This window comes from Branchiostoma lanceolatum, chromosome 6, assembly GCF_035083965.1.
Source record: "Branchiostoma lanceolatum isolate klBraLanc5 chromosome 6, klBraLanc5.hap2, whole genome shotgun sequence".
NCBI classification, from domain to species: Eukaryota; Metazoa; Chordata; class Leptocardii; order Amphioxiformes; family Branchiostomatidae; genus Branchiostoma; species Branchiostoma lanceolatum.
Genome location: NC_089727.1, coordinates 3,270,108 through 3,287,141, shown reverse-complemented (window position 1 = coordinate 3,287,141; position 17,034 = coordinate 3,270,108). Strand labels below are relative to the sequence as shown.

General features: G+C 43.5%; 2 protein-coding genes and 1 long non-coding RNA gene across 5 annotated transcripts; 1 reads left to right on the top strand and 2 right to left on the bottom strand.

The window, feature by feature from the left end:
• The first annotated feature begins 246 nt into the window (after positions 1–246).
• On the top strand, positions 247–3,836 carry LOC136437186 (uncharacterized). The gene is made up of 4 exons (XM_066431669.1): positions 247–1,054; positions 1,324–1,499; positions 1,713–1,842; positions 2,011–3,836. Exons 1-4 carry the CDS (start codon positions 247–249, stop codon positions 3,036–3,038), a joined length of 2,142 nt encoding a protein of 713 aa, XP_066287766.1. The 3' UTR covers positions 3,039–3,836.
• Positions 3,837–7,513: 3,677 nt separating this feature from the next.
• LOC136436175 (uncharacterized) lies at positions 7,514–12,176 on the bottom strand. 3 transcript variants are annotated; one of them, XM_066429954.1, is made up of 5 exons: positions 12,098–12,176; positions 11,315–11,344; positions 10,482–10,943; positions 10,245–10,301; positions 7,514–8,302 (listed from the first exon to the last, which is right to left on the bottom strand). In XM_066429954.1, exons 1-4 carry the CDS (start codon positions 12,137–12,139, stop codon positions 10,284–10,286), a joined length of 552 nt encoding a protein of 183 aa, XP_066286051.1. In that variant the 5' UTR covers positions 12,140–12,176; the 3' UTR covers positions 7,514–8,302; positions 10,245–10,283. The 3 variants fall into 3 exon arrangements, with proteins under 3 accessions (XP_066286051.1, XP_066286050.1, XP_066286049.1); XM_066429953.1 differs by lacking the exon at positions 12,098–12,176 and adding an exon at positions 11,493–11,569 and having other exon boundaries at positions 7,514–10,102; XM_066429952.1 differs by lacking the exon at positions 12,098–12,176 and adding an exon at positions 11,493–11,569.
• A 425-nt stretch (positions 12,177–12,601) lies between these two features.
• LOC136436177 (uncharacterized) lies at positions 12,602–13,732 on the bottom strand. Its single transcript, XR_010756012.1, has 3 exons — positions 13,320–13,732; positions 13,130–13,171; positions 12,602–12,795 (listed from the first exon to the last, which is right to left on the bottom strand). It is a non-coding gene; the product is annotated as an uncharacterized lncRNA (long non-coding RNA).
• Between the last annotated feature and the right edge of the window lie 3,302 nt (positions 13,733–17,034).

Genomic DNA, 17,034 nt, shown 5'->3' with positions numbered 1-17,034 from the left:
TCGTGTAATTGTGTCAATCAAACTTCATTTTTTTTCTTTACTTCTATAAAGTACCTCCTCCTGCTGCGGTTCGACCGAAGGAGTCACCGCCTCAGCCGGCCGATGTCCCCTGCCGCCCGCCGGACCCGCTCTACGTCAGACGGGTGGGGCAGAGGTTCTGGTCTACCAAGCGGATTCTCGACTGGCAGAGACAGGCACTGCGCGCGAGGGAAAACCCAGAAGCAGCTTTGAAGCCTGTTGGAGAATATGGCGAGGAGTCTGCATCGAAGAAAGCTGAAAACAGAGAGGCAGGAATGGCAGTACGACAAAAATCACGGACATTACGGGAACGATGAACTCAAATATTACCAGTACGATAAAAATCACGGACATTGCGAGAACGATTCTGAACACGTATGTACATATGAGAACGATGAAGAACACGGACATTACGAGAACGATGATGAACACGTACATACATACGAGAACGATGATGAACACGTACATGCATACGAGAACGATTCTGAACACGTATATACATACGAGAACGATGAAGAACACGGACATTACGAGAACGATGATGAACACGTACATACATACGAGAACGAGGATGAACACGTACATACATACGAGAACGATGATGAACACGTACATTCATACGAGAACGATGGAGAACACGTACATTACGAGAATGATGATGAATATTCGAACTTGTCCACGCACGTTTATGCCGACTTAGACGCAGACTTTCTGGCCGCACAAGATCGGATCCGAAATGCGGCATTTCAGCCATTCTATGAGATGGACATCACCCCTGCTGATGACGAACAAGAACAGCCATTTTACAAGATGGACGTCACCGCTGCCAAAGACAAAGAGAAACAAGAACAACCTTTTTACGAGATGAAAGTCGCCTCAGCTGATGAGGAAAATGAAGAGCAAATTTTCTACGACATGGACGACAATCAACTGCGCCAGCCAACATCAGATAACGTGTATGCAGGTTTGGATGCTGAGTTTGTCGCAGCACAAGATGCGGTGTGCATGAGAGACCGAACCAGGGAAGGCAGCAGGGGTGAGTTAACGTTTGTAAACGATGCATCTTGTCAACAAAGGTCTTTGATTTTTGCTCCTCTTATTCTCCGAAGGATCGACACAAATTATCAAGGTAGTCTTATAGCCTTTTAGAAGCCGAGAGGACATGGTATTGAACTAAAGTTGAATTGAACTTGAAACCACATTGAAAAGCAGAGCCCTGGGATTCCCATCCTTTCATATCGTCTTTTACTTCCCCAACCGAAATCTATACCTGAGTGGAAAATCAGCTTATATGTTGTTCTACAGAGGGTGGTGACGACCCGAGGCGCAGTCAGACCTGCCGTGAGTTCTTCATGTCCCGTCCGGGGTGCGTGTTGGCTGTCTGTCTTGGCGTCATCGTTGTCGTTGCTGCTGCAGTTGTGGTGGCCGTCATCTTCAACCAAAACAGCAGACTGAGAGTCCATCCCGACAAAAGCGCCGTGGTAGGTTCAAGGCTTTTGTTGTATTGGACACAGTAACAATAGTTAGACAACTTTTTCATGATGAAGATGTTTTAAATCATACACCACTTATGTGCTTGTGATATAAATTACTTAAAACCACTAATCGGGACTCTTTGTTGACATCACCATGGAATTCCATCGGCAATGCTAGCACATGCACCTTTAACAATGCATGTGTTCTCTTGTTTCCAGCCGGACCTGGCAACACTTCCGACAAGGTCCACAACATCGTCTGCACACCTGTCTGTGACGTCACCGGCCACCTCCACAACATCGTCTACACACCTGTCTGTGACGTCACTGTTCACTTCTAAGACAACAGGTAAATATAATTCAGTACTGACTTGTTCTGAATTGATGAGGGGATGCAAACTTAGTCACATTTGGGACCGCATTCTCCCAACTGCAGCGCCCCCTAGCAGTGGGAAGAGGAACTTCATTATTACCAATGAGAAGGTTCATCAACTGATTGTTCATCATCCTTTTGCAGATCATTGGGCTGAGTGGACACTCTACATCCGAGAGTATTTCCAACAGGACAGCGATGCCGCCACGGGTCTGGAAGAGCGCTATCCTGACAATGAGGTTGTGATGGCCTTGCTGGAAGATAGGTTCTTCTGGCACTGGGTGTGTCGGTACTGGGAACGTAACGCTGACCTCCCGCACACCTTGTCGGAAGCTGTGATCTACGGCATACTGTTCGGAACGTCAAGCGAGTACATGGAGTCACACGGCTTCGCCACGTACAGAGAGTTCTTCTCGTCGACGCTGGGTGCACTGGAGGCGCTGCCAAACACGACAGAAAACCCTCAGAACAGCGACTACAGACATTACACATCTCTAACGTTGCCTGGATTATCTCTGACAGACAACGATGTTGAGGCTCTGGCCAACCTTTTCCCGTATCTGAGAGGAGCGAAGAGCCTTTGCCTTTCACGTTGCGAACTTTCTGCGAAAGCAGCAACGTCACTTGCTGGACAGTTTCACCTGTTGCATGCACTGAAGAGTTTAGATCTTAGCTCTAACAAGATTGGCGATGACGGGTTGGAAGCGAGTTCAGAGACATTTCCTCACCTGAAAGATCTCAGGACCTTTAATGTCATGGACAACTCAATAACAAACGTGGGAGGAAGAGCCCTGGCCAAAAGACTGGTTCACCTGCAGGAGCTACAGAAAATCCTCTTGGGGACAAATGAGCTGGCTCTCAGTCTCTCCTCACTTGCAAAGGCGTTTGTCAACATGACACGACTGCAATCTGTCCACTTGTGGTCCATCACGTGCAGGGTGAACTCCTTCCGCATGGCGGCGCAACAGGTGCACGACGCTGTCCACACGCTTCAGGGCCAAGTTCGCAGCACTCGGAGCGTTTTGCTGTATGATGCTTCCGTTGGAAGTACAGATGGCTCGTGGGAATCGGACACAGCATGGCAGAGAGTAGAACAGAAACTAACAGCAGGGGTTCACATATCAAACGGAAAGATGAGGATGTCTTTAAAAATCAACCTGTTGAAAGAGTGATCAAGTTGGCTTGTAGACTCGCATTGATAAAGCCTAGGGAAAATGTTGTTTCCGGTTGCCGACCCTAGCATTAAAAAACCCTGCGGACCGTAGCCTTTTTAGGGTTGACTGCTGGCATTTGACATAGATACAGAATTTTCTAAGTAACATCTGACTGATGAAAATTCAAATCAATATCCAAATAGTCTTGCGCCCCATATTGTAAACTCTTATAACAGATGAACGTTCATGTAGGAATATGTAGTAAACATTGTATTTTTTCAAGTGTATCAATATACTAAGTTTTCTACTTGTATGTCTGTTTGATTGATTACTATACGTTGTTGAAAATACTAAAGCCCTGATGCATTCCAGTTTGTGTGCAACTTGTGATAGAATATCTAACGCAAAGTACCATCAGAACAAACCGGAATGTGTGTATGGGTACATTTTTTACTTCCAGATCAATTACATACATAAATACCGACATTTTTGGAGCAAACACAATTTAGTTACACGAATATTGATCAATCATTGACTTAGAAAAGGTAACGAGATACGCACCTCCAAATAATTTAGCGTTAAAGTAAGTGTTCTTTGGAACCCCATGCAGGCCCCCTCATGTTTTGGCTACGATTACGCCATCCATAAAATTGACTTGTTTCTGCCTGTTACGGTTTCCCGCCATAGACTGCCGTATCTCTTCTATATACGGGTGCAGGCAAGAAGTAGTGCCAATTTGTCTTCAAATGTTTGATTAAGAATGAGCAAGTTCTAGTTGCGTGATCTCTGTAATAATTGTTTTAATGTTAAAAACTTTTTTGCACCCTGTCAAGAATTTTTTATTTACTTTATTTTCTACATTTGACGGTGGAATGTTGCGCGGAGGGATATAAAGCGCCATCCATAAAATTGACGTGTTTCTGCCTGTAACGGTTTCCCGCCACGGACTGTCGTATCTCTTCCATATTCGGGGGCAGACAAAACATAGTGCCAATTGGTATTCGACCATTTCATTAGAAAGTGGCAACTTCTAGTTCCATGCTCTCAGTGATAATTGTTTCCAATGTTGGGACCGTATTTTTATCTCCCTTTCAACCATCGTTATTAACTTAAATTTGTGATTTGACGGTGGAATGTTGCGCGGAGGGATATGAAACAGTGCTATGTGATGAGTAGAGAATCCAGACGCTGCGGCAGTCTATTCAGGGGCAGTGTTCAGGCCGGTGTGGATTTTGTCGTGGGTTACAAGTTTGGTCTCGTTTGGTCGTTAATTTAGGTACCTTGTGTCGTTCAAACTCATGCCACAAGTTTGTATGTCTTTTGTGAAATAGCGGAGGACAGTTTGAGCCGGTAGTGTTGCAAATTTTAACCTTTTGTCGGCTCAATTTTGTCGAGTGCGTATCGGGCGATGTTGACGTGACGCCATGTTGTGTCCGGACATGTCTGTATCGGGTGTGCATGTTTATTCTTCCATGCTGTTTCTGCCATCCCGTTTCTTATTGTCGCTTTTATGTGGCACTCATGTGCTGGGGGAAATTGTCTAGATACCTCTGCTTAGCAGTCCAAGTGGCAATGTTGCCATTTTTTTGGCTTCGCAAGTTTTCAACCGGAAACTTTGGCCTCGCTAGTTTTCAACCGGAAACTTTGGCCTAATGTTGACTTGCCGCCATGTTGTGTCCGGGCATGTCTTTAGCGTATGTGTCTATTCTTCAACGCTGTCGCTGCAATCCCGTTTCCTGTTACCGCTTTTATATTGCACTCATCTGTCGGGAGACATTGTCGAGCTACCTTTGGTTGACAGTCCAACTTGCTCTGTTGTCATTTAAAAAAAAATCTTCGTGCTTTGATAGCAGTCCAAGTGGCAATGTTGCAATTTTTTTGACTTCGCCATGTTTGTGCCATTCCTACTCGTCACCAGCCCTGGAGACTCATCCCGGTGGTTTCTTGCCACCAATTTGATACAGGAACAACTAAAGCCGGTAGTTTTGATAATTCTAACCTATTTTGCTGCTCAGTCTTGCCCAGTTCGTACCGGCGAAGTTGACAGACGTGCCGCCATGTTTTTGTCGGTGCACGTCTTCAGCGTGGTGGCATGTCTATTCTTCCATGCTGTCGCTGCAATTCCGTTTCTTATTGTCACTTTTATTTTTTTATTTTTTTATTTTTTTATTTTTTTATTCAAACATTTAAACAGAAATACAGAGTGACACTTTTATTTGACACTCATGTGTTGAGGGAATATTGAAGAGGTACCTTTGGTTCGCATAAAATTTTTTTTTGCGGTTCCAAACTGTTTATTCGATGGCAGTTCTTAACAAAACGGAGGAATGCAAAGTGTACAATTTGTAACAGAAAGGCACAAATAGCGCTGTACCTATTGAATACAAGCAAAATACTTCTTGGAAAGAATGTAAAACAAGAGGGAAATCATTTCATAGCAAGAACAAAGACTACGTTCAGCTAAATCACAAGTCAGTATCTTCCCATCACGCCAATGGCAAGTCAGCCCAGCACATTTCTTTTCTAAACTTCATTCTGGCAGTCAAGGTTGCTATGGTTGCCATTTTTTTTCCTGTAAATTTTCCAACCGGGCATGTTGTCCATGTTTGTGCCCTCCCAACTCCTCAACTGCAGTGTATAAGAAATGGCGTTCTATGAACGTCTGGGATGTGTCCAAACTTGATACAAGAGCAACTGAAGCTTTCCTTCTTGTATTCTAGCGCCGTCCATAACTTGGCGTTAAGGAAAAACGCCTAAACTAGAATTACTGTAAATATGAGAAAATAATTGGCAAGGTAGCAATTGTGTTATTTCAGCCTTCTCTACTCTACTCTACTCGACTCTATCCACCTTCCCTTCACCATCTCGTGTTAAGCACAAAATATTTTTCAAATTGAAGCCACAACATTATCAGTCGGCGAAAAGTATATGCAACAAGTTCATCATTCAACCTCCTTGGTATAAGGATGTGGGATCGGTATTTTCTACACCATACGAGTATCATGGACCATTTGTTGTAGGTCGCCCAGGTCAACTTGCTTTATAAAAACTCGGGAGATTCCAGCCAGCTCGGGGTAATCTAATGTTAGAGTCAGATTTAAACCCACTTATCAGTCTCTAGGAAACCCAGACTTCGGGGACCGTTCTCGAACGGATGGGGCTGATTAAGTGTAGCTTAGATGGGCTGACTGGAAGATCCATTTTATTTGGCTTTGCGAGGCAAGTTCCCTGGAGCAACCATGATATTGTTCCTGGCACGATGACGTTGCCACATGGAATGTATAATAATTGTTTTACTCGATACACACTGCTGAACAGACCAGCAAGGTCCCTAAAGTGGGCCCAGAATTACTCTATCATTCACGATATATTTACGCACATTTAATGAACAATCTATTTTAACCAGCAATGGTAGCGTGAAAGCTTTTACCAGTCTGTCTAGTTGATTAGAGTTGTACTTTGCAATGTTATTGTTGAGCTTTGAGTGCATGTTGACTCCTCTCGGCAAGACATGGGACATGGCAATCTTTGCATTGGGGTAAGCCGCTTTTGCAGACTGGATCAATTTACACGTTTGCTCCACACATACATTCAAACACATTAGATTGATTGGAAGTCAAGAGCTCTATAGAATAAGTTACCGTATCCACCGCCTTGCTGAAGTTGCGGTCGCTTGTTTTTTTCGATGTGGTATTTATCCAAGGCCGCTCGTACCTCGTTTTAGAAAATGGGTTGAATGGAAAATCATTCAAGTACAATGTCACTTGTTTGCATGTGATTTGTGTGTGCGGTCCTGCAGTTCCTAGGCTCCTCTCGAATATATTTTTTTTCTATGCATAGCCCCAGTCCTCAGCTTAGCAGCTGGGCTGTCAGTTATTACTTGACAGGACGCTGTCGAACAGCACTGAGGGGGGCGTTATTGGGTTGACCGACTACTACCCGACGGGGCTGAATCGCAAGGGTCTGTAGGCTGCCATTTTGGCGCCAAGGTGTCCTCAATACGACAATTGCCCCAGGTGCGGCCATTGAACTGTATGAATATGAACCACTCACACCGGGCCACGTGGGGGCCTGGGTGTCCCTTTACCGGCCTACGGCACACTGAGCACGTCTTCGTACAGTGTGGTCGGGATTCCTCCTCTTTGCCTGCTAAAACTTTTGTTTATCTATGTATTTATCTATTTATTCCGGGGTAACATATCGCCTGTATTGGCGTTTTTCAATGTGCCCTGGGGGGCAATTCCCACATTTCTAGCCAGGAGAGACAGAAAACACGACCCTCTCTCAAAACTAAAAACTCTGACCGTGCCTGCCACTGCCTTGTGCAAAGGCTGAAGAACACGTGGTCAGGGCGAGCCGAAACAAATGCTTTCATAGCTAATTACAAAAAAATTGGAGAAATTTTTCCCAAATGACGGAAGGTGTTCTAAGCTAGAGGGCCAAACATGGTCTAATGGGACATTGGCTCCCCTGTAACACGTTGACACAAGCGATAAAGTTGATGGTTGTGGCGTTTTATTTAGCAGTGATTTAAGATCTCTATTCTATTGAAGATTGTCAAAATATACATTCTAGTAATTATATGGAACTCTAAAATTGTCAAAATATACATTCTAATAATTATATGGAACTCAAGACTCGCATTTATCTGGGATGTGGTATCTCCATGGAGTAGAGAAATTTGACCAATCAGAGCAGGCCTTTGATATGATTGACAGATTTGTATCAGGCAGAGGTTTCCATTCAATAACAGAGTATCACACCGGGGAAGGAAACTTTGGCCAATCAGAACAAAGCTTTTACATGATTGACAGCTTTCCCGTCAGTGGGCCTTCCTTCACTGGTTCGCGATCGCTTGACATCAAACGGTCTCTGCTTTTATACTGTTTTACTTGAGCTCTAATTTTTTGGTCTTATTCTCATCTAGTTTTATTGCATCATCATTGTATCACATAATTTACAGCGTATGTCGTAACAAACGCATAGTATTGCTTTAGTTTGTCAAGACGAAAATACATGTTTCTTGTCTGCTCTTAGCGACTGTCTCAGTGTTAGCTCTGAAGGTCCTCTTCTTGGGCTGGCCCTGTGGACAACCAGGCCTCTCTTGTCTGGCTATTGTAATCATTGTCTCTCCTGTGTGGTCCAGTATGAGCACGTCATAGTTGCTGGCTGCAAGTACCTAATGTTTTGCTGTACACCTGTCGTGGCCTGCTATGTGGCTTCTCGCCAATTCCAGGACCTCTCTTGGTGTCTCCGGGTTTGTCACCTTTCATGCCGAGTTGCTGTAGTGAAACATTTGAAAGAAAAAATATATAAAAGAACATCACAAAGTTTTTATCACGAGGATTGGGCTAATAGCAATATTGCTTATGGAATGGGGAGGCCCTTTCCTCTGACATGAAAAATAAGATCAACTTGGACTGCTAAGCAAAGGTATCTCGACAATTTCTCCCAGCTCACGAGTGCCACATAAAAGCGACAATATAAGAAGTAACAGTAAAGACGTAAAAAGAAACAACATATGAGCTGGTGGGAAGAAGAACATGTTTCTTGACTGCAGCACCTATAGCTTACAACACGAACCTGTGAACCAACCGCGCACGGATTTGTTTATGTACATGTGAAAGCAAACCCTCGTAACAGTGAAAACTGAGATGTCATATCTGTAATAGTCGATTCTTCGTGCCGTGTACCTTCTTGCGCAGGTCTTACTCTCTCTTTCTGAATCCTCGTCAAATGATTGAACGACTATCATCAAACATGCAGCATGTGTAAAAAAAATAGTTCCTAAGAATATTTGTACAAAGCTGCGTCCATCGCGTCCTTCAGACTTTCTGGCTTTTTTTTCATCGTCATAGGGGCATCCATGGAAGGCTAGGGCTTGGTGGTGGTACATGGGTCAAATGGCGGGAGACCTTTAGATACTGCTTGTACATACTTACTGCCCTTCAAGACTCATTTTTTTTAATTTAAAATTCATTGCTCATTCTGTGCAAAAATACAGGTACGAGTAGTCACTGTCAAAATTGTACGCTATGATACGGACATACAATCATTCAAATATTTCTTGATGAGCATTCCGATTTAAACAATGTAACTATGTCCATACGACTCGTTCCGTACTTAAACTTACAAATGGTGTTTTTCCCTAGCAGTGTTAGTTCATTAATGTATTGAAATTGTTTTACATTGGGAAGGTGGTATCCAGTATTACATCTTGTGTGGTTAATAACAGTATATATCCACATATCTCTAGTCTTATTGACTCCTTGCATGTAGGGCAGCAAGAAAAGGTTACTAGCTCCTTCGGTCTCGCATGGACCTGTGCACAAGTGATCACATTTCCAACGGACACGTCTCGATGTACTCATTTCCCATGACAATAGTTTGTAACTTTGTCTCTATCAGACCCAACTCCTCATCATTTTTTACCGATTTTTGTTGATTTTTTTTTATTCACAATATTTTGTATTTTTGTGTGGTTAAAGTATGGTTAAAGCATTCTTGTTCTGTCGCCACAGTTCGTCGTCATGAATTCTAGGGGCGGCCTTGTTTCCTCTTCCCTTCCCTTCTGGGGTCCAGTTCAGTGTTGCTGTTGTACATACTGGTTGATACCACATCAAGTTGTTCGTAATCTGTGTAATACATGAATAGGGCGTGTATAGAGAGTCCAGGGTCCTTATTATTATCTCGGTCTTCACTGTAACTTGTCTCAATTTTCTGTAGCAAAATGACAAGTTCTGAAGTCAGACTGGCGGTGACTACATGTTGCTGACTCTGCTCGCTTTTCCTAAATCCAAGAACTTCAAGTAAATCCATCTATTCTTTATGCCTACAATTTACAACGATAGTCCATGTTTCCGCCCCACAGAGGACTGGTTCTACCACAGTGCAGACTACATGTTGATACCACATTAAGTCGTAGTCTGTGTTATACATAAACAGACGTGCATAAAAGAGCCAGGGTCCTTATCATTATCGATATATCTTGTTCTTCACTGCATCTTGTCTCAATTTTCTGTAGCGAGATGATAAGTCATATGTACGGCTTGGTTCTTTACGACTTGGTTCGCCTTTTCCTCCTGCAAGCGGTGTTATAAAGATTAGTAATTAGGTGCATGAATAGTGTGTCCTCCTTTACGGTAAACGTAAAAATTTCAAATACAGCACATGTTACAAAGAGAAGTATGTACATATATTCAGAATACAGATGGTTGCACTTACTTCACCGTTGGGCAGTCGCGCTTAAAGTGGCCCCGCCCACTACATCCCCAGCATATTCTGCAAAAGCGATAAAGAAGAAACATCAGATAAAGCAACATACATTTTTTGTGGTGATGTTAAATATCCATCGACACTTTGTCTTCTTCAAATTGACATCTTTATAATAATGGCATTATTATTGTGATAACATCCTATCCCTTGGTATTAGTAGATCAACAAGTATTGTATCTAACTTACCTCAGGTGGAACAGGCTGCTGCTCATCCTGCACCTGGTCCGGGGCCTGGTCTGCAGTCGCCCCCTCGGCTGCAGCCCTGCCAGGGTTCCCGTCATCGGCAATCCGTGGTCGGATTACCTTAGGGTTCCCGGTGGCCGTCGTAGCTGGTCTCTCCTCACTGGCGACCGATGGTCGGGTCGCCTCAGAGTTTCCAGCCACTTCAGTCGGTTCCGCCGGCGCTTTCCCGACTGCTGCCGTAGCTACTCTCCAAGCAGAGGTTGAATGGGCAGATTGATGGCATATGATAAAACGGTGACAATCTGCCCATTCAACCTCTGCTTGGAGAGTAGCCGTAGCAGTGGCAGACCGCTTGGACTTCGGCTTGGTCTTACTAGCCTTGGTCCGAGCGCCTGCCTGGTGGTGGTTTTCCACAGCGTCAGCTGCGGCCGATGTGCAGGGGAGAACGCTAGCTGTGCACTGTCTCTGTGGAGGAAGAACAGAAGTTGTCAGAAACAATAATCTTTGGTACATGGTATTCATAGATTTCACGTTTGCAGCCCATTCTTATATCTCTATTTGGTTAACTATCGTATTTACTATGGACACTTGAGACATCTTAGAGTCATGAACCTTAAAATACAATGCACAAACGTATGAATAACAGCAAAATCAGTTGACCATTTTATCTACAATTTACACTAGTTAGTTTGAATTGTGACTGAGAGGATTTGAATCCGGAAATCTGCAGATTACTTGACTTGTCAATTCATATTTGAATGACTGAAGTCAACTAAGCAATGGACCTTCCCAACAATCACATTTTCATATAACAATGCAACTCAATTTGACATTACCTCGTCAGAGGTGACGCACCAGGACATCCTCTGTAATGAATAGGATAAGCTCATATCAGTAACCAATTTCTAATTGCTGAACACCATACGATTTTTGCCGCCGAAGTTCAACTACTAGCAGTCTTTTGAAGCTCGACTTGATCAGCCCTAACAGTTGAACAAGAGCAATAGCACTGACCAATAGCAGGCTGCTGCTGCTAAGGCGTGGTGGCATGGGGTCTGGGTCCGCATGCCTCATGCCTTCTGGCGTCTCCAGGACCTGCAATTCATGAAATTCATTCAGCATCTCTCTCACGTTCATTCAATAAGATTTCAGAGCAGATTTTGTATTGATACTAAAGGGCTTAGAGTAACCTTTTAAAGTTACCATAGATCTTGAAATTCTTACTGTGGTTTTATTTTTGCGGGGAAATCTCCACTGCAAATATCATTTGACCATTAATGACATTTTATTCCCTGTCAGAAAAATGAGAATTGATAGAAAATCCAAGCCCTAATAGACTGATCCTGACTGTCCATCACAATAAGCTGTTCGACCAATGAGAGAGTGACTGCATGTCCATCTGATATTTGTAAACTCAATTTGACATTACCTCCTCACTTCTCTGTGGCTCCTCCTCTGAGCTGGACATCCTATGTAATGAATACGATAAGCTCATATCAGTAACTGGTTTTTAATTGCTGAACACCATACGATTTTTGCCGCCGAAGTTCAACTACTAGCAGTCTTTTGAAGCTCGACTTGATCAGCCCTAACAGTTGAACAAGAGCAATAGCACTGACCAATAGCAGGCTGCTGTTGGTGCTGCTGAGGCGTCGTGGCATGTGGTCAGGGTCTGGCCGCCTCAGTGTCTCCCGAGTCTCCAGGACCTGCAATTCATGAAATTCATTCAGCATCTCTCTCACGTTCATTCAATAACATGTCAGAGCAGATTTTGTATTGATACTAAAGGGCTTAGAGTAACCTTTTAAAGTTACCATAGATCTTGAAATTCTTACTGTGGTTTTATTTTTGCGGGGAAATCTCCACTGCAAATATCATTTGACCATTAATGACATTTTATTCCCTGTCAGAAAAATGAGAATTGATAGAAAATCCAAGCCCTAATAGACTGATCCTGACTGTCCATCACAATAAGCTGTTCGACCAATGAGAGAGTGACTGCATGTCCATCTGATATTTGTAAACTCAATTTGACATTACCTCCTCACTTCTCTGTGGCTCCTCCTCTGAGCTGGACATCCTATGTAATGAATACGATAAGCTCATATCAGTAACTGGTTTTTAATTGCTGAACACCATACGATTTTTGCCGCCGAAGTTCAACTACTAGCAGTCTTTTGAAGCTCGACTTGATCAGCCCTAACAGTTGAACAAGAGCAATAGCACTGACCAATAGCAGGCTGCTGTTGGTGCTGCTGAGGCGTCGTGGCATGTGGTCAGGGTCTGGCCGCCTCAGTGTCTCCCGAGTCTCCAGGACCTGCAATTCATGAAATTCATTCAGCATCTCTCTCACGTTCATTCAATAACATGTCAGAGCAGATTCTGTATTGACACTAAAGGGCTTAAAGTAATCTTTTAAAGTTACCATAGATCTTGAAATTCTTACTGTGGTTTTATTTTTGCGGGGAAATCTCCACTGCAAATATCATTTGACCATTAATGACATTTCATTCCCTGTCAGAAAAATGAGAATTGATAGAAAATCCAAGCCCTAATAGACTGATCCTGACTGTCCATCACAATAAGCTGTTCGACCAATGAGAGAGTGACTGCATGTCCATCTGATATTTGTAAACTCAATTTGACATTACCTCCTCACTTCTCTGTGGCTCCTCCTCTGAGCTGGACATCCTCTGTAATGAATACGATAAGCTCATATCAGTAACTGGTTTTTAATTGCTGAACACCATACGATTTTTGCCGCCGAAGTTCAACTACTAGCAGTCTTTTGAAGCTCGACTTGATCAGCCCTAACAGTTGAACAAGAGCAATAGCACTGACCAATAGCAGGCTGCTGTTGGTGCTGCTGAGGCGTCGTGGCATGTGGTCAGGGTCTGGCCGCCTCAGTGTCTCCCGAGTCTCCAGGACCTGCAATTCATGAAATTCATTCAGCATCTCTCTCACGTTCATTCAATAACATTTCAGAGCAGATTTTGTATTGATACTAAAGGGCTTAGAGTAACCTTTTAAAGTTACCATAGATCTTGAAATGCTTACTGTGGTTTTATTTTTGGGGTGAAATCTCCACTGCAAATATAATTTGACCATTAATGCCATTTCATTCCCTGTCAGAAAAATGAGAACTGATATATAGAAAATCCAAGCCCTAATAGACTGATCCTGACTGTCCATCACAATAAGCTGTTCAACCAATGAGAGAGTGACTGCATGTCCATCTGATATTTGTAAACTCAATTTGACATTACCTCCTCACTCGACTCCTCTGAAGAGCTGGACATCCGCTGTAATGAATATGATAAGCTCATATCAGTAAGTTTCTAATTCCTCAACACCATTGCATACAACTGACAAGGCATTTTGTAACCCCGAAAATCCTTAATTTGCCGGTATGACCGTACCCAGCAGTATGCCTGCTGCCGCACGGCACCGCCGTGCACAGAACAATGGCATCATGGCTAGCCAATCAGACTGGGCTGGCGCCATGGGTTTCTGGGAACTGCTATTAAATAAACTATCATTATGGTTAGCGTTAATGCATTGGAAATGCCATTTTTCTGACCATAGATATATTATTCATCATATATTTGTCTCCCAGTATTGTTGACATGTGTTCCTATTTTCATCTGCTTCTTACCGTACTCACTCAGATATCGTACTCCCGGGTTTGCTTCTTACTGATGCTATAGCAAAAATCAGACGATAAACGTGTAAAACCTTCCATTAAAACGACTAAGACGTATCTGCAGTGTAATGCAACTTTTGTTAGCATCCTGATACTTTGCTAGGGTTTCTGTTTGCGGACGAAAGACGTTAGCGGAGTGTCTTGACTTGAAAAATTATAAACTCTTTGAAAAATCACTGCCCGGCCGATGGGTGTGTCCCAGTCTGTACGCTGCGATTGACCCGCTGGTGGTGCGCGTGTCGTTGGCATGGCAACGCGGTGTGGGAACCACTCCATGCACGAAGTGTATCATGACCACACTGGCATAAACAAGACCAGATTATGGCATAAGGAATCTTCGAATGATGCTTCACCCCGTTCTCTGACTTATATAAAAGAAGGAAGCCATGAGCTCTACTGTTTCATTTTCGCTGCAGGTGGCCTAATCATGAATTCCTCAAGCCCGAGTATATAATTCCCCCCATTTCACTTGGGCGGCTCATTGCCACTGCTCTGCAACCAAGCAATTTGACAGAGCACTCAGCAAATTTCAAGCCTTAGGATAGAAAAGAAATCTTTTTATGCTTTGTGTGTTTCTCTATTGTTAGAAGAGTCATACTTTAACTTATTCCAATTATGAAGTCAAGTTTTTTGCAATTCAAGGTTGCAGCACATTATTGCCGAGTGGAATGGGGGCCCTAACAGTTGAACAAGAGCAAAAGCACTGACCAGATGCCAGCTCTCCTGCGCCTCCGTCTCCTCCTCCGAGCTGGACATCCGCTGTAATGAATATAATAAGCTCATATCAGTAAGTTTCTAATTGCTCAACACCATTGCATACAACTGACAAGGCATTTTGTAACCCCGAAAATCCTTAATTTGCCGGTATGACCGTACCCAGCAGTATGCCTGCTGCCGCACGGCACCGCCGTGCACAGAACAATGGCATCATGGCTAGCCAATCAGACTGGGCTGGCGCCATGGGTTTCTGGGAACTGCTATTAAATAAACTATCATTATGGTTAGCGTTAATGCATTGGAAATGCCATTTTTCTGACCATAGATATATTATTCATCATATATTTGTCTCCCAGTATTGTTGACATGTGTTCCTATTTTCATCTGCTTCTTACCGTACTCACTCAGATATCGTACTCCCGGGTTTGCTTCTTACTGATGCTATAGCAAAAATCAGACGATAAACGTGTAAAACCTTCCATTAAAACGACTAAGACGTATCTGCAGTGTAATGCAACTTTTGTTAGCATCCTGATACTTTGCTAGGGTTTCTGTTTGCGGACGAAAGACGTTAGCGGAGTGTCTTGACTTGAAAAATTATAAACTCTTTGAAAAATCACTGCCCGGCCGATGGGTGTGTCCCAGTCTGTACGCTGCGATTGACCCGCTGGTGGTGCGCGTGTCGTTGGCATGGCAACGCGGTGTGGGAACCACTCCATGCACGAAGTGTATCATGACCACACTGGCATAAACAAGACCAGATTATGGCATAAGGAATCTTCGAATGATGCTTCACCCCGTTCTCTGACTTATATAAAAGAAGGAAGCCATGAGCTCTACTGTTTCATTTTCGCTGCAGGTGGCCTAATCATGAATTCCTCAAGCCCGAGTATATAATTCCCCCCATTTCACTTGGGCGGCTCATTGCCACTGCTCTGCAACCAAGCAATTTGACAGAGCACTCAGCAAATTTCAAGCCTTAGGATAGAAAAGAAATCTTTTTATGCTTTGTGTGTTTCTCTATTGTTAGAAGAGTCATACTTTAACTTATTCCAATTATGAAGTCAAGTTTTTTGCAATTCAAGGTTGCAGCACATTATTGCCGAGTGGAATGGGGGCCCTAACAGTTGAACAAGAGCAAAAGCACTGACCAGATGCCAGCTCTCCTGCGCCTCCGTCTCCTCCTCCGAGCTGGACATCCGCTGTAATGAATATAATAAGCTCATATCAGTAAGTTTCTAATTGCTCAACACCATTGCATACAACTGACAAGGCATTTTGTAACCCCGAAAATCCTTAATTTGCCGGTATGACCGTACCCAGCAGTATGCCTGCTGCCGCACGGCACCGCCGTGCACAGAACAATGGCATCATGGCTAGCCAATCAGACTGGGCTGGCGCCATGGGTTTCTGGGAACTGCTATTAAATAAACTATCATTATGGTTAGCGTTAATGCATTGGAAATGCCATTTTTCTGACCATAGATATATTATTCATCATATATTTGTCTCCCAGTATTGTTGACATGTGTTCCTATTTTCATCTGCTTCTTACCGTACTCACTCAGATATCGTACTCCCGGGTTTGCTTCTTACTGATGCTATAGCAAAAATCAGACGATAAACGTGTAAAACCTTCCATTAAAACGACTAAGACGTATCTGCAGTGTAATGCAACTTTTGTTAGCATCCTGATACTTTGCTAGGGTTTCTGTTTGCGGACGAAAGACGTTAGCGGAGTGTCTTGACTTGAAAAATTATAAACTCTTTGAAAAATCACTGCCCGGCCGATGGGTGTGTCCCAGTCTGTACGCTGCGATTGACCCGCTGGTGGTGCGCGTGTCGTTGGCATGGCAACGCGGTGTGGGAGCCACTCCATGCACGAAGTGTATCATGACCACACTGGCATAAACAAGACCAGATTATGGCATAAGGAATCTTCGAATGATGCTTCACCCCGTTCTCTGACTTATATAAAAGAAGGAAGCCATGAGCTCTACTGTTTCATTTTCGCTGCAGGTGGCCTAATCATGAATTCCTCAAGCCCGAGTATATAATTCCCCCCATTTCACTTGGGCGGCTCATTGCCACTGCTCTGCAACCAAGCAATTTGACAGAGCACTCAGCAAATTTCAA

What these genes read in the sequence shown, in the direction of transcription:
- LOC136437186 (XM_066431669.1), top strand. Translation starts at nt 247, where the DNA reads ATGGCGAGGAGTCTGCATCGAAGAAAGCTGAAAACAGAGAGGCAGGAA. An exon ending in ATCCCGACAAAAGCGCCGTG is followed by an intron (nt 1,500 to 1,712) that starts GTAGGTTCAAGG and finishes TCTTGTTTCCAG; the next exon opens with CCGGACCTGGCAACACTTCC. An exon ending in GTTCACTTCTAAGACAACAG is followed by an intron (nt 1,843 to 2,010) that starts GTAAATATAATT and finishes ATCCTTTTGCAG; the next exon opens with ATCATTGGGCTGAGTGGACA.
- LOC136436175 (XM_066429953.1), bottom strand. Translation starts at nt 11,552, where the DNA reads ATGAGGCATGCGGACCCAGACCCCATGCCACCACGCCTTAGCAGCAGC. An exon ending in GCAGCAGCAGCCTGCTATTG is followed by an intron (nt 11,345 to 11,492) that starts GTCAGTGCTATT and finishes TATTCATTACAG; the next exon opens with AGGATGTCCTGGTGCGTCAC. An exon ending in GGTGCGTCACCTCTGACGAG is followed by an intron (nt 10,944 to 11,314) that starts GTAATGTCAAAT and finishes CTTCCTCCACAG; the next exon opens with AGACAGTGCACAGCTAGCGT.